Below are 22,470 nucleotides of genomic sequence, written 5' to 3' on the forward strand. Positions count from 1 at the left end.
TCAAATAAGGAGCTCACAAATTAATTTCTCCACAAAAAAAAAACAATCTAACGTTTGGTTGTCACACGTTGAAGGGGATATTTGTGGAAAATATACTTTTTGACTGTCTGTGCCCGCAACAAGTACAACTTTAGCGGCACTACCTGACTACACGGTGACCTCACTTCAAGGAGACTAATTCTGCCTAACAACAAATGATCCAGGTAAGGAAAATAAAGCACGATCTGCCTTTGTAGGTTTCAAACTATTTCTCTGCGCAGTGATTACTGTTGTGCTGGTTGGCGAAAATGAAATGACAAAGGATGAACTCTGGCCCCCCGTCCCACCACCACCACCACATGAGCATCTCAGCTGAATCTCTCCTTGCCCCGCCCCTCCTTCCTCTTCGCCCAACCCCACGTCTCCCCCAGTGCTCCGCTTGCCCAGTCGAACCAACTCTCGAGAAGGCTTTGACTCCTTCTCCCCCCCCCCCCCACCCCACCCCTCGTTTCATAAAAGCATGCTTTTCATTCCTGGAGCTTTTTTTTTTCTTTCTTTTTGAGGAGAACATGAACGACATCAAGATTGCGGTGCTTGGAAGTGAAGGCGTCGGAAAGTCAGGTAAGAGGATTGCAAATAAGGCCGATGCGGTACAGGGGGCTTTTCCTCAGTTTACGCCAGATGGGAGCTGGAACTTCAAATGTTTTTTTTTCCACGTTTGTTGCTCTGCAGCCCTCATCGTCCGGTTCTTCACTAAACGTTTTATCGGAGAATACGCATCATCTTCAGGTAATTGAAAAGCTGAGGCCACGTCGAAGTCAAAACCTGTCAACCGGACATAAAGGTTGCACAACTGATTGTTGTTATTATTTTAGCCCTTTCGTGCACCCTGTAACCTGATAATATAAGCTGTCCACTGTAGTAACTGCTGTCCCCGAAAGGGTTAAAATCGTTTTCTTTGCACAGAATGCATGTACCGAAAGCGTCTGACTCTGGATGGGAGGCAGATGAATTTGGAGCTGTACGAGCCCTGCTCCCAGGTCAGGATTGTGAGCATGGATTGGAAAATATTTCTAACCAAGATGAAGTCATGTGTCTTTTTTTTTTCCAGTCCTTTCAAAATAAAATAACTGTCAACGGCCAGTTTCACTGGGCCGACGGTTTCATCGTCGTCTACGACATTAGCGACCGCTCGTCCTTTCTTGCTGCCAGATGCGTCGTGAAGCTCATCCGGGAGCACCGCTTGGGATCGGCCAAGAGGTACGTTCCTCGAAAATACTCCATGGTCGCCCAAGACTTCAATCATCAAAGCAGCATTAATTCAACCACCCCCCGCACCCCACCCACCCACCTTCTCTGTCAGGGATGCCGACCTGATTATATTTCTGGTGGGCAACAAGCATGACCTGTGCCACATGCGAGAGGTGCGCCGCGAAGAAGGCCAGCGCTTGGCGGACGAGTTCCGATGCCAGTTTCACGAGCTGTCGGCGGCCGAGCACTACCAGGAGGTGGCGCTCGTGTTCTCCAAGGCGGTGCAGAGCGCCAAGGCCAAGGAGCGCAGGCGACGCCCGAGCGGTGCCAAGTCCGTGGCCAAGCTCATCAACAACGTTTTTGGCAAGAGGAGGAAATCGGTGTGAGGCGTAAGAATCAAGAACTCACTGTCGTGGGATCTCGAGCGTAACTAGCATGGATGTGATCCTTCCATCGCACTTGTTCCTACTCTCTCGCTGTGAAAAAAATGGGAGAATATCGTAAACGTTGCTAAAAAAATAATACTATATGTATTTCTCTGTAAGAGGCAAAGTGTCAAGTTGCTTGTCACTCTCAGTTGAAGCTTACTGTGGAACGGGCACAAAATAAAAGGGAACTAAACTTTGTAGGTCGAATCATCAAAAGTTCCATTTAAATTCCGAATAAAATCTGCTAGCGTGATGCTAACGTGGTGCGTAACGGAAATTAGCAAAACTATTTAAACACGGCAAACAAAAGAGAATTAAACATTGTACATTTAAGCCGAAAAAAAATATTCACCCAAACCATACACGGGAATAGCAAAAGTCGACTAGCTTAATGCTAACATACAATGCGTACTAACTGAGATTAGCATGGATTTTATGTAGCAACAATAAATACAAACAGCGCATCCAATGAAATTTTGGTTTAAAGGGCTAGCTTAATGCTAACATTTAATGTGAATCGCAATTGTTGGGCTAACTGAAATTAGCATGACAAATCCCCCCAATCAAATTCGATCATGTAAGTCTTTTCTTTGTTTTGTCATCTAGAGAGGTTGAAAAAAAGTACACTTTTTAAAAATATATATTTTAACGGACCACCGACATCTATTCTCAAATGTAGAGAGTGAAAGTCAAAAGCGTAAAAATGAATACAGATAGCCAAAAAATCTACTTCACCACAGGAACAATTGATTTGTACTTTGGTACTTCCAACCTTTGCTTATATCTAATATTAAACAGTTAAAAAAAAAAAAAAGTTTACTGATCTCCGGCTGTGCTCCTGGCAGCATTACCGTACACAACAACCCCAAACGTGGACTCTCTCCCTTCCATCCAGGACATATCTCCTTGGCATTCTACATTCCTTTCATGCCTTCTCCGCACAGGTGTCTCCGCGCTGCCATACAAAGTAATAAGACGGCCAGGAGGCCTCAGCATTGATTCTCCAGGAAAAAGAAACACTGTTGGGAGGCCCCCTCGACACACCCGGCGTATGAATGGCGCCATTATCTCGATGAAAACGGCGGCCAAGCCGTTGATGGCGGGCCAGGCGGAATGTCATCGCATTGCCAGGTGCGGCGTCGGCTTCAGACCAATACAGGGCTCCCTCAAATAAATGGTCGTGCTTGCGCCGCCTAAAAAATAAAAATAAAAAATCCGAGGAGTCGCTTGGAACACGAAGGTCGCACTTAAAGAAAAAATACCCCCAAAAAAGCCACTGTTTTATTGTTGAACAGGATGGATGATGTCGAGCCCTCTGACCTTCCGCTAGATTCTCATTTGGATTTGCTCGAATGCTCGTAACTCCTTCCGACATGTGGAGAACTTGAGGGGAAAAAAATGGAAAAACTTTTTACATTTTAGAATCCCCTCCCACACATACGTACCCACACAAAAAAAAAACATGCAGTCTGCCCCAAATGATTATGTAGTCACCTTTCATTACAAATGATCAACTTTAGCATCCTTTTCATCCGTGTCGTTTTCAATTGAGGTCGCTTCTTTGTTTTTATTTATTTATTTATTTATTTTAGGTCTGAGCTGCAGCGAGATCCACTTGGCCTTTTCTTGAAATCTCATTGGTTCATGCCTGGGGGGGGCCTCTTCCAGGAAGCAGCTTGATTGAGTTAACAAGTTTGACCTGGAACATGAACCCGCCCATGCAACTGGTGCTTTTCCTTTGCTAACGCTATTGTGTTCAAAACGGTTTTAAAGAAAAAAGTAATTTGTTGGTTTCGTAGTGTGTGCTTTTTTCTTTTTTTTAAAGCAGGATGATGCAAAAATTATACTGATTTGCTCTGTGTGACTACTAATCTAGGTTTGTTTGTTTTTTTTCTGCCTGTGTGGCGCCAAACCACAATTTATTTCCAATCTAATAATGTGTTTCATTAAAAAAAAAAAAAAACTAATCCCGGCAAGATATTTTAGTTTGATTGAAAATGATTCAAACTCATTAACTTTGCTTTAATTGATAAACAGTCAGTTTTGGTATTTCCCTTAAAAATTATACTCGTTTTAATTGAGTCATTATTTAAGAACAGGTTTTGGGTTTTTTTTTTTAAAGTGAATGTTCTAACTGTGCATGTGTTACAGTGCTTTACAATGAATGTACGATGCTTCTTGTCAACGAAATGTTCTGCACAATGCAAGCATGATGTTCCGTATAGCGCACTACCATCTAAGGTTTGTGGAGCAACTGAACCAAGCGCGGGAGGCAGGGTCAGGTTTATTTATACAGTAGCCTAATCAAACAATCCGATAAGACATCTCGAATGTCTCCGGCTGAATGTTATTTGCATTGGAAGCCATGTTAAGACAGCAGTTATGTAACCTTTGCAGGGCCCCCTGCCCCCCCCCCCCAATCCCTAAAACAGCAATTCAGACCAAATAACAATTTCCCCTACGTCTTAATCCATTTGAATAAAAGGGCAAAGACATTTGACTTCTTTATTGAGCCTATAGATTAGTTCGAACAGATCGTTCTTGGGTCTTAGCACGGAATGGAAGACAGAATGAGGCCAAGAGCTTTTTGGGGTCATCTTTGATGGATGGAAGCAGACTTTAATGTGAAAGTTTGACCCACGAATCATCGACATGGCAGAAAATAATGTTATGGCGCCCCCTGCTGCACCATCTGTCCCAGTGCACCCACGGTCCTCATCAAAATATGTTGTTGTATAACGTTGGATCAAATTGGACCTGTTTTGACGTTTGAATGGATCACTTTTGCACAGGTGCGACAAAATTTCTGGCCACTGAGGGTGTTACGTGTCTACTAAAATAGATTTGAATTGACCACATTTTACGAAAAAAATGTTTGTAATCCTGACACGGAATGTGCCCTAAACGTGTGTACTTTTATTTTATTTATGATCATTATTTATTTTTATTATTTTTTTTGGTGTGTGTGTGTAGGAACTGTCTGGTGATCGTTTTTGCTTTTTTTAAAGGCACAACGAACTACTCGTATATTATAGCGGTGTGTCTCCTGTCAATTATGAACGTATCTGCAAATTCCCAGGTTACGTGAAGGCAGCATAATAAACAGCAAGCCGGTGTGACTTGACCACCAAGCCGGAAGTTATTTTCATTAATCAGTAGAGACTTTCGCTTTTATCCACGCAGGTTTTGTGAGCCTAACATTTCCTCTCATGGCAACATTCACGTATTTTTTTAACTGACTCTAATGCAGTTGCGGGGGGGGGAAAACTGAAAAATGAGGCTTCTTTGCGGCAGAGTTTTGGCGTTCATGACCGTGTCGCTGTCGTCTGCCTTAAGAACTTTGACGTCCGTTCCACCGAACTGCTCCCAGCAGGTAAGATGCGCAAGAACATACGCGCATTTTAATTCGAATTCTGGCATATTGGTACACATTTTTGCGTATATAACTTTGAAACTTAACTCACTATTTGATGATATCGTTAACAATGACGTCAATATATGACAAAAGTACTCTCATTGTGGACTTGGCAGAGAAATACTGTACAGACACCAGGGGCGTAGCTTGTTCTTTGGGAGCCCAGTCATGCCCCGCCCCCCCCCCCCCCCCACCTCACGTTTGTGTACTGCACTGCCAAAATTTTGATTTCCATCTGATAAAAGGTCTTTTGAAATCTGTTAAAATTATCTGGAAATTTATGTTACTAGCATGCATCATTTCTCTTATGTTATTTGTCCCCCGTCCAGCAAATATTGAGCACCAAATATTTTCAGTATTAATCCCTGTGATTTAGAGAATGACTGTAACAGTATTGTTCTGTCTTGCTTTTTGTTTGTTTGTTACCTAGGGCTTGAGGTGTGCAGTCAGTTTCAGTGAGTACCCCCACCCACCAAAAAAATCAATAATTTCACATGTGAAACGTGCTTTGAATGCAGTCCCAGAATGAAAAATAAAATCGTCGTGACACCTGTGCACAGGTAGCTGCCTCATCGACAGCGGATGGCTGAAAGTGAGGGAGTACACACCAAGTGGTCCAAAGGGCTTGACTGTGTCCGTGACAAGAGTCCAGGATGAGTTAGGACATCTGCAGCCTGTCCTGGTTGCAAACTGGACCATCAGGGATGACGGTGATCTGACGCCTCTTCACTCAACAATGTTAGCCACCCCAACAATCCAAATGGAATCTAATGTTAAAAGGTTGAGTGCGGCGTCTTTCCGCAGGCAGCATCAGTTACCTGAAAGCCACCGAGCTGCACGTCATGGTGATGGCCACCAATCAGCACCTGTGCGTCCGCTATTCCTTGAAAGACAAACTCCCGATGAGGAATCTGCATGACGACATGGTGAGCTTTTCAAATAAATGGCTTGTTTGTAACGTGGAAGACAAAAAGTAAAAATGCCGTAACTGTTCTCAATTGCCTTATCTGCTTTAATAAATCAATTGGCACTGGTTGTTGTTTTTTGGGGGGGGGGTGCAGTGGTCATTCTCAGCAAATATGGTGGTGGTGGACCCGGGTCACAGCTATCGGGTTTCTGTCTTCAACATCCCCAAACCAGAAGTGGGCCACAGCGACTATGACGTTAGCCAGAATGTTGTTGTTCCAGGTGAGTCCAAACCACTTCGGACTCGATCTTTCTCGAACTATTCGAGACAAAGAGAACATACAGTGGGGCTTCTACTTACGAAATTAATTGGTTCTGGAAGAAGTTTCTTCACTGGAAAATGTTGTCAGTAGAGACGCGTTTTCCATGGAAATGCCCTAATCCGTTCCAAGCCCCCCCCCCCCCCAAAATTCAGACCTAAATGTTTTCTCAAGCATAAAAATGCATCAAAATATGGACCAAATACATGTTACAATAAGATTACACGCACATCTTGTCATTCGCTCACTTTTGAAATGATTCTGCTTTGAGTCAGGTTGTCAAGACTCGCGGATGCTTGTGACCCAGTTTTGCATCGAGAGAGGTGAGTCACTGCGCTTTTTGAGAAACAGTGGGTGCATCCTTAGCTTATATGGCATATTTTTTTTTTGTTTTTTTTTTTTTTTGCTGTATTGTAGGAAGTCTTTGGCAGTCCAACATCAGCCTAGCTCTGACAGCCAAACAAAGACAGACACTGACAGTCAGCTTCAGTCCTGACCCCCTGTGTGACGAGTACATGGTTATTGTGAACTGTGCCTCCGACCAGCATGTTGACCATGCGCACAAGGTGAGTTCAGTGCTGTGGGGGGGTTTTCTTTATTTTTTTTTTTTTTAACTGCACTTTTGCAGCCCTTTGTGTCTCAGACATATTTCCTCCTGAGGAAATTGACCTAAAATATTCAGGTGGGTGCTCATTACAGCATCCGGTGCCGTGGAGCCTAGATTTCTTACCTCAGAAAGAAATAAACAGGAAGCTCATGCAATCTGGCCTATTTTCTCATCTGCATTTATGCTGCTTATGATGAGTCAAATCTGATCATAAAAAAACTGCACGGACAATTTTTAATGTGGTTTTCATTCTTCACTGGTTACTGTAATTGGTCCACCTGACTTTTCTCCAGGTCAACCAGACGCGTCTGAATGTCACCTTCAGCCTGGCGAAGTGGCCCAGATCCTGCTGCCAGTTTGACGTCTCGGTAAAGATAAGATCTCTGTTGTCCTTTTTTTTTTTTTTTTTAATTCAGGTAGTGACTAAGTGCGCAGGTGCAAACCAGTTGCGATCTTCTTTTGTCAGATCAAACCCATGTTCCGAAAATGTGGCGAAGACTGCACCCGTCATCAGAGAACGCTGGACATTTGTTCAGGTTGGCCAGACGTTTTATTTTTCTTTTATTTATTTATTTGTTTGTTTGTTTTTAACGTGTCGCCGATCAGACCGCATAACATCAACATTGCTGTCAAGACACAAATGGAAATTGCTTAGCACAGAGGATCACAAACCACTACAGCAATAGTAGGATATTTTATTTTTTATATAATTATATATATATATATATATATATACATTTTTAATATCATTTTTTATATTTAAAAATTATATATTTTTTTTAAACAAAAAAAATTCAGCTGGAATCAATGGAAATAATCTGAGGTGTTTTCCGAATCATGAATCCCATTTTTTTCAATCTTCAAAAATGACACCATACTAAAAATCTGGTCTTCAAAGGTCTGTGCACTTGGGTGGCACTAGCCACCAAAAAGTCCGCTTCCAGGTGGCAGACGATGGTGCTTTGTATTTGTGGATTTGTTTCATAAACGTCGTCTTCTCATCGAGAAGCTGAACCGTAACCCAAAAGTCCCAAAAAAAAATCTTTAAATCAAAACTGCACTGTCGATCCCCTGTCACACACACTCCAAAGAGCTCAATGACAAGATCAATGACACTCTGATTAGTCTCCAGATAATTTGCCGGGATGGGTTCTCCTGATGAATTTTCTCCCAAACGAAGGGCTGGTTCTAAATAAACTGCGATTTGACTCTTAACAGTCAAGCCGACCGATCCGCCAGATGCTCCCCAATCCACACCTGTTATCGTGTGCGCGGCGCTCCTAAGCGCTGGGATTTTTGCCATTTTTATGTACATCCTATGCAGGAGGCCAGGTTAGTCGTCCCCCCCCCCCCCCCCCCTGCGTCCGATCACAAGTCACATTCCTTGTTAATGCCTTCAGGCAAACCCGGAGAAGCCTCGCTCGCGCTCGGAGATGAGAAACCGAAAGAGCGGGAGCGGCAAATACAGGAGACCCCCAAGGTTCTGGTGATCTACTCGCAAGACCACCGCCTCTACAGGGACATCGTGTTGAAGCTCTGCGCTTTTCTGAGGGCGAAATGCGGAGCCAAGGTGCTCATCGACTTGCTCGACGCCACCTCGGTGGGCACGGTCGGCCGCGTCCGCTGGCTGGAGTGGCAGCGGGGCCAGCTGCGGAATCCCACTGACAAGGTCTTGGTGCTCTGCTCGCGCGGGGTTCAGGCCAAGTGGCGCGCCATGTGCGGCCACCGCCGCGTCACGTTGAAGGAAGACGTCCTGTCGCCGACTGACGACATGCTCACCCCTTTCCTGAACCTCTTCCTGCCCGACATGCACCAAGCGCGCAAGCACGGCAAGTATGTGGCGGCTTACTTCGGCGACGTCAGCGGCGAGCGGGACGTGCCGTCGGTTTTCGACATCGGCGTGAAATACTCTCTGATGAAGCACTTTGAGGAGCTGTACTTGGGCCTGCTGGACATTGAGAAGTACCAGCCGGGTCAGGTCAATCACATACGGGGCATTAGCGGGGACGAATACTTCAACTGTCCCTCGGGTCGAGCCCTGAGGGACGCCATCGAAACCTTCCGGGCGTACCAGATAGAAAACCCCGACTGGTTCGAGAGGGAGTGCGTGCAAAGTGAGGAAGACCTGCCGATGGAGTCCGGTGGTCTCGTTGACCAGCAGCGGGGCTCGCCGGTCCTTGAGTGTCTTCCGCTTATCCGAGACGGACTTCCCGTCTATACGTGCGAGGCGGCCATAAGAGAGAACGGAACCGGCGTTCGAGTCTTAACCCCGGAGCTGAACCCGGAGAGCCGGCGCTCGTCCGGGGCAGAACTTTTGCCGCTGGTGAACCCTGCGAACGGGCACCGGCAGCAATCGGTCCTGCCTCACCTCTGCCCCGCCGACAGCCCTCAGTCCATTTTTGTCGTCGAGCCCGTTTTGTCTGTCAAGCGCCCTCCGCCTGCTGAGGGGAGGCGCATAGGTCAGATCCCAGAGGAGGATGAGGAAGAGTCCACAGTCCTGAACTCCCAGGGATCAAACTCACGAGAGTTCTCTCTTGGGAACCAAATCAGCCAGCCTGCGGAAATGCGCCAGGATGAGCCCGGTGCAGAGGGTTCGAACAGTGGATCCGATCAAGGTTACATCTCGAAAATGCCTTCCCCGCTTGGAAGTCCTTCCGAGGAGGACCCCCTCGTGGCTCTGGTAAGGCTGCAGGAGGAACTCTTTCTGAAAACTCTGGACGGCTCTGAGTTTGAGCTGTAGGGTAATGTGACCCCCCTTTTTCATGGACAGCGGACACTCCAGGTCCAATGGGTTCATAAAACCATCTGACCTGTTTTTTTTGTCTGGAGCGAGCGTTCAGCAGTGGATCGGATCAAGGTTGCGTGACCCAAAGAGACCCACCCCACCGATGGCTCGGGCAAGGCCACAAGAATTTCTGCAAAATCAGGATCGCCACCAGCTGAGTCTGTCAACAAATATCGGTCCGTTCCACAACTATGCTTTGCTTCCTCCGCTCCAACGGAAAACTGGAACAGGAAATTGTCTACATCGTGCGAGTTCTTAGCTTTTTGTATTTTATCCATGGACAGTAAGGATCTTTTTTTTTTTTTTTTAACCCTGTTGCACTTAATTTTTATTTTTTTATTTTTTTAAATTAACTTGCACTCATTTTGAAACGAAATTTGCACTATGTTGCGTTTTCGACTGTTCAGACGATTCCACTTGTAATCATACCCTTCAAAGAACTCAATGGTACGTCCCCCCCCCAATAAAAGATGATTTTATTTTATTTTTTTATTTGACCGTGACCACACAATATTCTTGTCTTAACATCTACGGTACATCCAGTAGATTGGAATATAGCGGTACAGATATACAGCACACAACTTGACCACGTGTAGGTAGTACTAGTATCTGTAAACAACAGCAAAGATTCCCTGTAAACGTGTAGGAAGAAAGAGGAAATGGGGAGGGGCAAAAAATATATATAAAACCGGTTTGGGCTCCAAATGTTGCGCATTGTTCAGTTTGTGTCCAAGAGTGAGACTGAAGTCGGGGGTTTTTGGGTTGTCCTTTGGTAGTTTGAATGAAACTGCTAGCTCATGCAGATTACATTACAATGTGACCTTTTTCTTTTTTTTAAAGCATGAAAAAAAATCATAGAAAGCAATTAAAAATATTTGGTGTGATGTGATACGCAGCCGCTTGTTACACATGAAGCGAAGGCGAAAAGAAGCGATTGAAGCAGCATATCTTGCACACAAATCTTGAATCAATCTCATGAGTCGGGTCATGTGACCTACTTTGTGGAGGGGGACGGGTGGGTTTACATTTGGGAGTCATAAACAGGAAGTCTGTGGTTGATGACATCATCAAGCAGGGCAGCAATTGTAAGTCAGACGTTTGCCAATGTGATATCAAATGGCCGACGGGAAGGGGGGGTCCGGTTGCACCCGTTGCCGTGGCAACGGGTATCTGCCCGCACCCGCGAGCTCGGCAAAAGCCCCCCTCGACTTGTGCCGCTTGATTTATTTGACCTCAAGCCAATTTCATGTTGTCAGGATGGCGCTGGGATTGTCGCCCAAAAACTGTCCTCCAAACCCCTCATGGGAATCTACGCCGTTGGAAAAAAAATTGTTTTAAATGGATGGCTGGACATTGCACGTAGTGTAAGGCACGAGTCAGTTTCAGGGCTGACCTGCCTGCTTGGTGAGCAAATCAATTGTACAAAATGCAACGCTATGAGGCACTAAATGCAGACGACTGCACAAAAAAAAAATGACACTGTCGGTCACGATCCAGTGATACCTTGACTTCCAAATTTCCCATTTTCAATTTTTTTGTCGTCTTGAGTCAAAATTGACTTTTTTCCTTCACGTTTTATTTACTGCTGTGTTTTCTTTTTGTTTAGTTTTTTAAATACAGTTCAAGTAAAGTGCTAGTTTTTTTTTCATCAGAATGAATTCAATTTATTTTATTTATTTATATACATGTATTTTGATTCATTTAAATTCATTCCAATGATGAAAGTTGCCTTTTTTTTTTAACCCCATCTGACTTACAAACACGGAAAGATGAAACTCACAAGTCAAGGTACCGCTTTGTGAATTCTCTCTCTCGCTCTCAAATATGAATTTTGTCAAAAGTGCCAGACTAAAAAAATAAATAAAATAGCGCGCGTACGGTCTAATCGAATAAAGTGACTCAAGCCTAATAATGCACAAGCGAACGAAAAAAATTGTCTCCACGACGATGCGATGTGAATTTTGAGCCTGTGTTGCCTAGCTTAGCATCAAACAGGAAATCAAATGTAACAACGTAGTGACCGAAAGGACCTTATTTTGAAAAAGGCACTTTACTTGGCGAACATGGATTTTTATCATCTTGACTGACTTTTCCTTTTTTTTTTTTTTTTTTTAAATTTAATGGAGTCAACTTTTGTCAATACCTAAACAGGTTTCACGGTTTTCATCCTTGACGTTTTTCCGAGCAGCTCAAGGAGGAAGTATTGTATTTTTAACCCGCTCAACAACCCGGCTCGCGTTAAAAAAAAACACCAAAAAAACCCCCGTTCCTTCCTTGTTATTTGTGCCTAATTCATCTGATAAAACCGCCCGAGATTGATCCTACCGTCGAATAGACGAAACGTGTCATTCACATCCTGCTCCCGCAAGGTTAACTCTCGTTTGTTACGCATGTAACTGTACATGAAACTAGCTAACATCGATGGTTACAATGGTTAACGTGAACGGATGGAAAATGTCGGGTTAATCAACAGTAGCTTAGCTACGCTTACGAAGAAATATTTTGATGACTTTCCACACGTGGGACGTCTTGTTGGTCCGGTGTCATTTTCATTTTGCAAGCGTTTGCGGCGCCGCGGTGAACTCCCGCAATTCGGGTAAAATCGGCAAGTAACTGACGCCCCCTTTAAAAGGTTTCTACTTGACAACAGATTCCACAAAAGGGCGGCAAATTACTTTTTTTTTTTCCCCGAGAAGACAAAAAAACGTATTGCCTGTCCAAACGAAGCTCCGCCCTCCACTTCAACATAGTTCTGAGAAGCCACAGGATGGCGCCCAAGCACTACTTTGAGATTCAATGTGGCTCCGGCTTGAGGATAGAATCGGCAAGTGACAGCAGGTTTGAAGATGGGAACAGCCGAACTTTGATCCCGCGAGCATTCTGTCAGGGGTACGCAGGACGATATTACTTGTCTACACCAAGTCAGCACTAGCACAGACTCGCAGACGACATCAAATACAATAGTTTTTTTTTTCCTATGCATTTGAATGTATAGACAGAGCACCTGTCCAGTGGTCCCAAACGGGGGGTGTTCTCCAGACATGTACAAAAAAAATTAAATAAAATAGGAAACTCGGACCCCGGTTTGGTCACCCCCCCCCCCCCAAAAAGAAAATCCTCAAATATTTCAAAGATAGACATACTTGCCATCGAGGATATCTCAGATACTGCAAATTCGACGTACAGTACATATTAAAAATCTTACAATGACATACTTTGTTGATTTGCATGATGAATGTGACTGCGCTGGTTCGGAACTCATTCTGAAGGTGGTCGAATACAGAAAAAAGGACTAAAGCACTGCTGTTAGCCAAAGGCCATGAGGGTCTTGTTTGGTAATAAAGCACATGTGTGTGTCTCACCGTAGAAAGAACAAAGAATCAATATGGTTCCGAAAGTAAGAAAAGTAGCCCGGCTTCTCGTTTAAAATGTGAAAAACGTTTGATTGTTTTTATCCTCATGTGCTATGCATTAAATGGATTCTTATTTTTATTTTCCAGGCACTTCTGCCAATTGCAATTTTTTAAGGGATGGACCACGATTTTTAGATTTTTTTTTTTGAAGTCATAGTGTTAATTTTTGTCACGCCACACAAACTCCAATTCAACAAAGAATTTTAAAACGTTTTAGTTTGAAGTATAATTGTGTCTTAAAAATGTAAATACCTCTAATATACTGTATATATAGCGCAAAAGGTTGTATTTTACAGTTTAAACAAAATGTCTAAAATACTTTCTGAATTAAATTTTGCATTTAAATGGTGAATAGTTTGACATTATTTTGGAAGATTTCGCATTTTAATTAATTCACGGGCAATGTAATATGCATGTGGGGGCTGCATGGATTCTTATTTAATCAACTGGCTTCATAGTTACTGCATTTTAGGAGCGACTAGGACTGGGCGACTGCCAGCGTGTTGACGTATCCGTGCGGACACATGTCGTTCTCGGACACGCCGTGCGAGAAATGAGCCTGGTGGTGACTGGCCCCGGTCAGCCTCCTGCGCACGCCGCGCACGGCCACGCACTGCTCGGCCAGCTCCAGCGCCTTACACGCCAGGAAGAAGACGTTCTTGAACATGAACACCGACACGGGGCCCTCGTACACGTACACCTGGAAGCAGCGGACCACCAGCAGCGGCGCGTTGACCAGCAGCCCCGCGGAGAAGAAGCGAGCCCACAGCCACCGGCAGCGGAGCTCCGACGCGGTGAGCTCGTACAACCACAAGACGGGAGCGGCCAGCGCCACGAAGTACGCCGAGATGACGGTGTACTTGAGGTACGGCGTGGGGATCTCGCTCCGGAGCAGCGCCTCCACCAGGAAGAAGCTGTCGATGAGATCCAAGCAGGTGGAGGTGAAGCAGCTCTGGGAGTGATGCCGGGTGGCCCCGTTCAGGTCCTCGATGACGGCGTTGATGAGGCAGAAGAGCAGCGGCGCCGAGAGCAAGGTGACGATCTTGAAGCCGGTGAGCCCGCACGGCACCTTGGCGGCAACCAGGTCCAGGATGGAGGTCTCCAGGACCAGCGCCACCTTGGGGGTGCACGCGATGACGTGGACGAGCCACGCCAGGTAGGCGTAGGTGAACTCGCCCAGGTTGCAGCCGCCGTACGCGGAGCCCTTCTGGTGGAAGCCGCAGGCCCGTTCCCGCTTGCCGCGCGCGTTCTTCACGAAGAAAATCGCCCAGCCGGAGACCACCACCAGGTCCGTGGCGATCCACGAGCACCAGTACAGGTCGGTGAAAGCGATGAGGTAGAAGTCCAGCACGCCGCCCTGCAGGACGAGGAGCATGAAACACAGGACCTTGTAGAGGAGGCTGCGCGCCGAACGGGGAGCCAGCAAAGGGGCGCCGGCGTGGGCGAAGTCCGCCGATGTCATCATGCGGCCGCCGGACACCAGCGGCCGAATGCTGCCGCTCTCCTCCGGATGGATGCCGCTGCCGGTGGTGCGCGCGTCCCGCCTCCTGCTCAGCAACCGGCCAGCTTCCGGGGAGGGCGAGGAGGAAACGGGTGAGTCTGAACCCAAAGTCGCGACGGATTGGAATGCCTTGGAATTGTCTTTGGGAATTTCTGCGATCATTGTATGACAGAGGTCGCATCGGCTTCCCCCCTCCCGCCCCCCTCGCACCGATTTCTTCCTCCTCGATGTTTTTTTTTCTTCTTAGGTGGAGGGATGAGTTGTTTAGAAACAAAGGCCTGGATTCTAAACCCTGGAATGGACTTCTTCAGCTCGTGTTTAGCATTACATTACAGTTATGATTGGGGTTGCATTATCACTTTATATATGAAAATCAGACCATTGCTACAAAAAATATAAAACATGACTGTGAAAAAAAAGCATCATAAAAACAAAATAATATAAAATATTAATTCAAAGTCGCTTATCCTAACAAGGGTCGTGTGCATGCTGGAGCCTATCCCAGCCAATCGCATTTTCTTTTTACTCTTAAACGTGGCCATGTTCGGTCTTCCCATAAGAGTTTAAGAAACTGTCCTTATGCATACCTGTCAACTCATACGGTTTAGCCATAGTTCATACGGATTTTGTGGTGAATCTTACGTATATGGCCGTATCGCACAAATCATACGGATTCTGAAAATTTCCGCCCCCCCCCCCCCCCGAATGGTGCTAGTTCATTTCCAAAGTAAATATGAATGGATGCTGTAACTTCGAGCCGATGGGTCAGCATTTGGAGTTGGTGAAAAAAGTAACGCAGGAATACAACTCTGAACACAGTAATGCCACTAACTAGAATGACGATTAGACATTAACCAGACATTGTATTATGGAGATCTACAATATATAATATCATTGAAAATTTCGTTGGTTTTTTTTCTGCCGTTATTTTGACATATAAAATGCTTTGGTATGTTAGAAGGATTTTTTGCTCTTTATAAGGATTTCTTTGGTAGTTTATAGAGGTTGGCGCTCCGAAAAGTTGACAGGTATGCCTTATGTTAGCAAAATAGCCACCAAGTCGGGTGTAATGACACAAAATGTCCGACGCGCGGCGCGAGGCTTTCGTCTTTCGGCAAACTCCGACACCAACCGAAAACAGCCGAAGAATTCCGAACGAGAAGCGGCGCTGTCCGGAACATCCGGCAGCTTAAACATAAACAGCAATGGCGGAAGCAGCTGCATCGTCCACAGCGGCCCCAGCGATCTCAGGAGGTTGGACCAAACACGTAACCTGCAGGTAGGATTTTGAAGAACCGCTGTTTGGATATCGACAAGGCAGCCATTGCGGGACTTTTCGCCTGAAAAAAAATAGTGGCGATGCGACCAGTATCGAGTGGTTGTCAACGGCGGTTGAGCCGACGCGACCGCTCTACTGTTGTTGCCTTGTTACGCGTTAGCTGGGCTTGACAACCGTGTTTTTGTTTGATTTTTCTTGTCCCTCTTTGCGACGGCGACGTTTTAAAGACGCGAGCCGTGACGACACAAAGCCCCGAGACGCGGTGGCGTCACGGTTAACTGCCGTTACGGGGGGGGGGCGGGGGGGGGCGTTGACCTTGTTTCCATTTCAACTGATGCACACATAGGTTAGAGAACTACCGTTTTACAAGTTCGGTCTGATCAACATTTTGATGCAAAAACAAACAAATCCGGAAGAAAAAAAAATTAAGGGCTAGCTTGTCACCTCGAATAATGGTGAGAGTGCGAGTTGGTTTGGAGTCAAACGTTCGGGTGGCGATGACTGTTGACCACCCAAGCTTTTATGTTGCGACTCGAGATGAACTATTAATGGCGCATTCTATTTGCAGGTATTTTTTGCACGGCTTGTGCAAAGAAGGCGACAACTGTCGATATTCCCACGATCTGACCAACAGCAAGCCGGCCGGCGCCATGCTTTGCAAGTTCTACCAGAAGGGAAACTGTGCATTTGGAGATCGTTGCAGGTGAGTGATCGCCCAGCCCCCGGCCGGGCCTTCCCCGAGGTCGTTATATCATAGCTGGGCTTGCAAAACATCGGGGGTGGGTCTGGGTTAGGCCCGTCAGTCCATCTGCGACACCCCCCCCCCCCCCCTGCCCCCCACCTAATATGACTGTTGCTGGCGAGGTCCAAAATATGACACCGGACACTGTCAATGTGTTGCCGTCCATGTTGGAACCCCTCGGTGCAGCTGTCTTCCTGGATAGGATCTCAAGAATGTGCTTTTGGGAAATACCGCTTGGGGAGTTGCTTCAAGTGGCCTTAGTGTCGGTCGGTCGGTCGGGTTGGTAGAGGACGACGTTCCATTTCCAAGTCCATCTCAACAATTTTGAATGACAACCATCCCAAATACTCCTGACACAGCACATTTAACGCACTCTTATTCCAGGCCGGCTGAAATTAGCGCCGTCCGAGAAGGCGGCGCTTTTGTCTCCCAAGTTCCATTTCACAGTTTACACTTCTTTTGCAGGAACCTTAATACACTTGTGGAGTTCATTCTTTTACCTTGCAAGAAAGAAAATGTGGCTTTTAGACCCCCCCCCCCCCCCGCCCCCTCCCTGAGGGAATTTGGAATTGTGTGACCTCAGGGCAAGTTCTCACTCAAGCGTTACGCCTTGGTTGTTAATTGCACCACCGTCGCTTTTTGTGATGAAAGAGGAGCGAGGACAGAGACACGGCAATCTCGCCGCTGCCTAACCTGCATCGAGTTGAAAGGGGGGAATGGGGGGGGGGCGCTAAAACGTGCAGCGGCGCCGTCTCCTTTTGAGAGGCAGATTAGGCTTCCCGCTCTGTTCACAGGCTCCAGTGTGCCCAGACGGTTGTCTGCTTGGTGTCTGGGCTCCGAGGAGCATCCCCATAGTTACCGAGGCGGCTCGAGGGCCCCCCCCCCCTCCCAGAAACCTCCCCACCCTATCCCGCCCACCCTAACAATCCTCTTCAGATACTCATCGTCAAAATTATCATACATTTGAGTCACCTGTGTCATGTTGACGAGTCACATTCCTCCATCCTCGTGATTGTTGGGGGTGGGGGGGGGGGGGTCTCACTTGTTCAGACGCTGACGAAAAAGTGCCCGACGTGGGGGTTTCTTAATGGCTCAATTCCCCAGGCTCTGCCTATTGTGATGGTCTCATTGCCGCCGCCCCCCCCCCCCCCCCACCCCACCCTCCTTTTCAGGCCAGACTGTGCACTGCATCCTGCATAGCAATTGCATAACGCTCTTCAGTTTCCCTCCTCCTAGCTGCTGTTGCTGGGTTCCCCGAGTTCAGTCATCTGCAACGCACCCCCTCCCCCCTCCTCCTCCCCACCCTCCTTATTTATGCATAGCTCTAGTGGACACCCCCCCCCCCCGCCTCCTCCCCACCCCTTCCCCCCACCTCGGCGTCCTCATCTAACACCGGAGTGGCTTTCTGGGAACAGAAGAGTTAACTGTGCACTGACTACCAGCCGTCGTGATTCGGAGGAGGCCCGAGCGGCGACGGTCTCCCCCCCCCCCCCCCCCCGTTTTTTTATTTTTTTTAATTGCGCTACGCGCTGACTGTCACGGCATGTTAAGTCATGTTGATCCCGACGCAGGGCGGCGGACTAGACGAGCCGGCGTCGGCTGACCGTTCACACCTCCACCTTTTTTTTGCCATTGTTCTCGAGCAGACAGACTGGAGTCCCCCCCCCCCCCTCCCTTCTTGTGTGTAATATCCACTGTCAAAGGAGCAAAAAAAAAAAAAAATGTACCGCTAACCCGTCGGGCAACCCCCGTCGCAGCCGCTTTCCATTTTTTTGTCAATAAAATAGTCGGTCTCGTTCAGACGAAAACTCCCAGCATTAAAAAAGGATCTGCCGTGCGTGGTTTTGTTGGGGTTTTTTTTTTGGTTCAGGTTTTGTCTCCGAAGGACAGATCAGTGTAAGATAGCAGCGCACCAAAAGTGTCCTGGGCTTGGAATGTATTTTATCTCCAAAGACTTAACCCGTTTAGCGTGAATATTTCAGTTGGGTTTTTGGCAAGGACAAAAAAAAAAAAAAAATACGGTTGTCATTTCTGCCTAAGTTATGGTTGGTGTCTAATGTCCTCGAACAGGTTTGACCATCACAATCCATCGCAAGACGAGCTGCCGACGCCTGAGCCTTTGCCTTCCACCTCTCGAGCCAGCCAGCCCGATCCGGAGCTCAGTGGGCCGACGCCCGGCCCAGGGGCACAAGATTGGGTCAACGCCGCCGAGTTCGTACCGGGGCAGCCGTACTGTGGACGCGGTGAGCGACTTCTTGACCTCCTTTTTTGCCTTTGGGTTAAAAAAAATAGATTTTGAAAGATATTATTGTTAGCCGACTGGAGTCTGGTGAGTGACGTGGGCGCCGGCGAAAAAGTGTTGTCATACCGGGTTTGAGGTTATGTGAGCCTTGAATGATCAAAGTTGCCCGAAAAGACATTTCTAAACATCCTTTTTTTTTTCTCTCTCTCGCCCAGCGGAGTCGGCCAACGCGCCGAGCTCGGTGCCCCTCATCGAGGAGTTTGACAGCGAGGCGGCGCCCGACAAAGAGCTGGGGAAGCAGCTGTGCCCGTACGCCGCCGTGGGCGAGTGCCGCTACGGCCTCAACTGCGTCTACCTCCACGGCGACGTGTGCGACATGTGCGGCCTGCAGGTGCTCCACCCCACCGACAACGACCAGCGCTCGGACCACACCAAGGTAGCGTTATCGATAAAGGGCCTCGACATTGAGCCAGGGGGGACACCGTATTCGAGCGTGGCCAATTAATTTACCGATATTAGCTCTTGAAATCCACAAAAACTTTCTTTTTTTTTTTGCCGTTTATTATTGTAAGTTTCAAGAACCTTTTTTTTTTTGTGTTTTTTAAAGGCGTGCATCGAGGCCCACGAGAAAGATATGGAGATCTCGTTCGCCATCCAGCGCAGCAAGGACATGATGTGCGGCGTGTGCATGGAGGTGGTGTTTGAGAAAAGCAACCCGAGCGAGCGCCGCTTCGGCATCCTCTCCAACTGCAGCCACTGCTACTGTCTAAAGTGCATCCGCAGGTGGCGAAGCGCCCGGCAGTTTGAGAGCAGAATCATCAAGTGAGTCATGCCCTGCTTATTTTATTATTTTTTTGGGTTGCCTTTTTGTGCTCTGCAAAAGGAGGACAAGCTGTCGCGTTTCTGGTTTGATCATAGCCGACGTGAGATTTACACAAATGCACTTTCGAACGAGATGAAGAAATATCGGTAGTTTTTAGTGTCAAGATTGCATGAATGTGTCGGATCGTAACATTCTACGGCTTTCTTTCTCCACCGACAGATCGTGCCCGGAATGTCGAATCACATCCAACTTCGTCATCCCGAGCGAGTTTTGGGTGGAGGATAAGGAGGAAAAGCAGAAACTCATCCAAACGTACAAGGAAGGCATGGGGTATGTGGACTCTCGGGCTCTGCGGGTCGTCTGTGACGAGGCGACAATTAGTTACCGAGCGCAACGTGGGCGTGGCCGAGTCCCCAAAAATACCAAAAAAAACCCAAATCAAAAAACGGCAAGGCAGAACGTCGACTGGGCTTGCGACCGAGGGCTCTGCCGTCCGCTGCTCACCGAAAGCCGAAGCTCCTTCAAGTTTTGTGAATCGTCTATTGGTAACCTGTAGCCTTAAAAAAAAAAAAACCTTTTTAAACTCCGTAATATTCCCCCTTTTTAACTTATTCAAAATAATCACCATCACCGTCTCTTCATTCTGTTCCCCAGGGGTAAACCCTGTCGATACTTCGACGAGGGCCGCGGAACGTGTCCTTTCGGCTCCAACTGCTTCTACAAGCACGCTTTTCCTGACGGGCGCCTGGAGGAGGCGCAGCCTCCGCGGCGGCAGACCGGGTCCAACAGCAGGAACAGGGTACGGCGTCCTATCCGTATCGAGATATATATATATATTTTTTTTGAACGGGTACTCCGGCCCAATTTCAGATGGGAAAAGCGGCAATCGAAAATGGGTGGCCGAGAGCTTGGGTCAAGCTGTGTTGCACACCCGGCCTGTTACTTTAGCACCATCTCGTGGTGGTATGGAGAACAGCAGGCTTACAAAAAAATTCCGGCTCCGATTACATTTTTCTGTAAATTTCTATGGGATGAGATAACATACCGAAGCATAAATTATAAATGCTTACCCGCATCTTAAAAAAAATAAATCATCGTCCACTCCGTTGTTTGTCCCTTGAAAAACATTATTTTTCCCAAAATTTTATTTTGCCCATTCCCAATTTAGTCCCATTAAAATTTGCAATGTCGAATCTTCCCAACTCAACTGACATGGTAACTTTTCGCAAATTAAACATAGGGAACCCACAGATTTTCCTTTTTTTTTTTTTTAAACATACGTACTGTATTTTAAAATTTTCACCGCCTTTGTCTCGGCAGAGCTCACGACACACGCGCCTCTGGGACATCCTGGACGAGCGAGAAAGCAGTTACTCGTTCGACAATGACAACGAGGAGATGGTCACGTTCGAGCTGAGCGAAATGCTACTCATGCTGCTCGCCGCCAGCACCGACGACGAGGTGACCGACTCCGAGGACGAGTGGGACTTGTTTCACGAGGAATTGGATGATTTTTACGAAATTTACCTATAGCTGCACACCCGAGCCCCATCCCCCCGCCTACCCGCATATCACCCAATCCCTAATATATATAAAAAATATATATATATTAAGCCCTAGAATGAACTGTCTCGTGCGAGTGATGGACAGTAGCCCCGCCCCCTCCTCTCAACTTCTTGAATTGTGGCAGTGCCTTTAAGCAGGCCATTAATAAATGAACTTTAAAAAAAAAAGTGCATTTGTGCTTTAAAATAAAAAAAAAATCTAGATCCCCGTGACTTTATGACCCTTGTTGTCCTAGCAAAAAAAAAATTGCGACGGGCATGTCAGAAGATTTGTCCCTTTTTGAAGCCCCCCCCCTTCACCTTTGTTAAAGCTGTTAATAGCTTATATATTGTGCTAACTATTAACCATAGCCACGTTCCTGATGTACTCAGTATTTACTGTCCAGCCATGCCTTTTTTTCTTTTTTTTTTTTTCCTTCAACCATCAAAAGGCGTGACGGTCACTCAGCTTCACTATTGGTTTGTTCAACCTCCTCCCGATCCATTTTGCACCTTAAGTCACCGAGCAGCTCACAGGCGAAAATGAACTTTCAATTCCCCCCAATCCGAACTGACCCATTCATTTCATGAAGTGCAATATTCTACTATCTACTGACTTTAAATGTTGTTTGGGGAAAAAATTAAAAAAATATAAAAAAATAAAAAGATGGAGGGGAGGCAGCCCTTCCTCAGATCCGGGCGAAAAAGTACAACAGGGGTGGTGGGGCGGGAAGAGGGGGCCACACGTCGGCTTTACCCGCCGTATTTTTATCCTACACATTTGAACTGTACTCGTGAAACGTTTTTCCGCGCCCCCCCACCCCCCACCCCACCCCCTTGGTAGCTGGTCTCAACCTGTCCAACTCTGTTGGAATGCATATGTTTATACTGAAATGTGTGTTTTCTATGTTCCGCGGCCATCCATCTTAACTTGAAAAATTAAAAGTTTATTATCAATACCTGGTGTGCGGTCCGATTCTTTTTTTTTTTTTTTTTTTTTGGTTTGGGGCGGTGACTGTGAGTGAGGCACGGAGGTTTCGAGAGGAAGAGGGGTTTATTTTCGATCGCCCTGCTCCTCATCGACGGTCATGCCGATCCCGGCGGACTTTGGCTCAAAATTTTTCTCAACTCATTCCCTCCCAATGACAAATTTCATACGTCTTTTCAGACTCCACACATTCAAGCCCAGGTACGTATTTGGTTTTTTTTTGTATGGCTTAACTGTCTTAAACTGT

The 22,470-nt window shown here is 46.7% G+C and overlaps 4 protein-coding genes across 6 annotated transcripts; 3 read left to right on the top strand and 1 right to left on the bottom strand.

Moving 5' to 3' along the window:
• The first annotated feature begins 496 nt into the window (after nt 1-496).
• Nucleotides 497-4,789, top strand: rergla (RERG/RAS-like a). The gene is made up of 5 exons (XM_086102831.1): nt 497-600; nt 712-768; nt 946-1,019; nt 1,091-1,239; nt 1,343-4,789. Exons 1-5 carry the CDS (start codon nt 549-551, stop codon nt 1,614-1,616), a joined length of 606 nt encoding a protein of 201 aa, XP_085958957.1. The 5' UTR covers nt 497-548; the 3' UTR covers nt 1,617-4,789.
• On the top strand, nt 4,789-10,175 carry il17ra1a (interleukin 17 receptor A1a). 2 transcript variants are annotated; one of them, XM_086102826.1, is made up of 11 exons: nt 4,789-5,031; nt 5,504-5,528; nt 5,634-5,783; nt 5,878-5,999; nt 6,135-6,261; nt 6,575-6,622; nt 6,717-6,865; nt 7,200-7,274; nt 7,373-7,442; nt 8,125-8,238; nt 8,307-10,175. In XM_086102826.1, exons 1-11 carry the CDS (start codon nt 4,933-4,935, stop codon nt 9,644-9,646), a joined length of 2,319 nt encoding a protein of 772 aa, XP_085958952.1. In that variant the 5' UTR covers nt 4,789-4,932; the 3' UTR covers nt 9,647-10,175. The 2 variants fall into 2 exon arrangements, with proteins under 2 accessions (XP_085958952.1, XP_085958953.1); XM_086102827.1 differs by lacking the exon at nt 8,125-8,238.
• Nucleotides 10,176-12,796: 2,621 nt separating this feature from the next.
• tmem121b (transmembrane protein 121B) lies at nt 12,797-14,840 on the bottom strand. The gene has a single exon (XM_086102830.1). The coding sequence runs from the start codon at nt 14,765-14,767 to the stop codon at nt 13,583-13,585; it is 1,185 nt and encodes a 394-aa protein (XP_085958956.1). The 5' UTR covers nt 14,768-14,840; the 3' UTR covers nt 12,797-13,582.
• Nucleotides 14,841-14,996: 156 nt separating this feature from the next.
• mkrn1 (makorin, ring finger protein, 1) lies at nt 14,997-22,194 on the top strand. Of its 2 annotated transcripts, XM_086102829.1 has the most exons (8): nt 14,997-15,884; nt 16,453-16,587; nt 18,697-18,869; nt 19,084-19,304; nt 19,476-19,690; nt 19,911-20,021; nt 20,346-20,490; nt 21,012-22,194. In XM_086102829.1, the coding sequence occupies exons 1-8, from the start codon at nt 15,811-15,813 to the stop codon at nt 21,222-21,224; spliced, it is 1,287 nt and encodes a 428-aa protein (XP_085958955.1). In that variant the 5' UTR covers nt 14,997-15,810; the 3' UTR covers nt 21,225-22,194. The 2 variants fall into 2 exon arrangements, with proteins under 2 accessions (XP_085958955.1, XP_085958954.1); XM_086102828.1 differs by lacking the exon at nt 14,997-15,884 and having other exon boundaries at nt 16,197-16,587.
• Nucleotides 22,195-22,470: the final 276 nt, after the last annotated feature.

Source organism: Hippocampus guttulatus, chromosome 22 (genome assembly GCF_054856545.1).
Source record: "Hippocampus guttulatus isolate MCC_2025c chromosome 22, RoL_Hgut_1.0, whole genome shotgun sequence".
NCBI lineage: Eukaryota > Metazoa > Chordata > Actinopteri > Syngnathiformes > Syngnathidae > Hippocampus > Hippocampus guttulatus.

Excerpts from the sequence above, each read along its gene's own strand:
- il17ra1a (XM_086102826.1), top strand. The coding sequence starts at position 4,933 with ATGAGGCTTCTTTGCGGCAGAGTTTTGGCGTTCATGACCGTGTCGCTG. Across the intron at positions 5,032-5,503 it reads CACCGAACTGCTCCCAGCAG|GGCTTGAGGTGTGCAGTCAG; the intron begins GTAAGATGCGCA and ends TTTGTTACCTAG. Across the intron at positions 8,239-8,306 it reads CATCCTATGCAGGAGGCCAG|GCAAACCCGGAGAAGCCTCG; the intron begins GTTAGTCGTCCC and ends TAATGCCTTCAG.
- rergla (XM_086102831.1), top strand. The coding sequence starts at position 549 with ATGAACGACATCAAGATTGCGGTGCTTGGAAGTGAAGGCGTCGGAAAG. Across the intron at positions 769-945 it reads AGAATACGCATCATCTTCAG|AATGCATGTACCGAAAGCGT; the intron begins GTAATTGAAAAG and ends TTCTTTGCACAG. Across the intron at positions 1,240-1,342 it reads CGCTTGGGATCGGCCAAGAG|GGATGCCGACCTGATTATAT; the intron begins GTACGTTCCTCG and ends CTTCTCTGTCAG.
- tmem121b (XM_086102830.1), bottom strand. The coding sequence starts at position 14,767 with ATGATCGCAGAAATTCCCAAAGACAATTCCAAGGCATTCCAATCCGTC.
- mkrn1 (XM_086102828.1), top strand. The coding sequence starts at position 16,337 with ATGGTGAGAGTGCGAGTTGGTTTGGAGTCAAACGTTCGGGTGGCGATG. Across the intron at positions 16,588-18,696 it reads GCATTTGGAGATCGTTGCAG|GTTTGACCATCACAATCCAT; the intron begins GTGAGTGATCGC and ends GTCCTCGAACAG. Across the intron at positions 20,022-20,345 it reads ACGTACAAGGAAGGCATGGG|GGGTAAACCCTGTCGATACT; the intron begins GTATGTGGACTC and ends TCTGTTCCCCAG.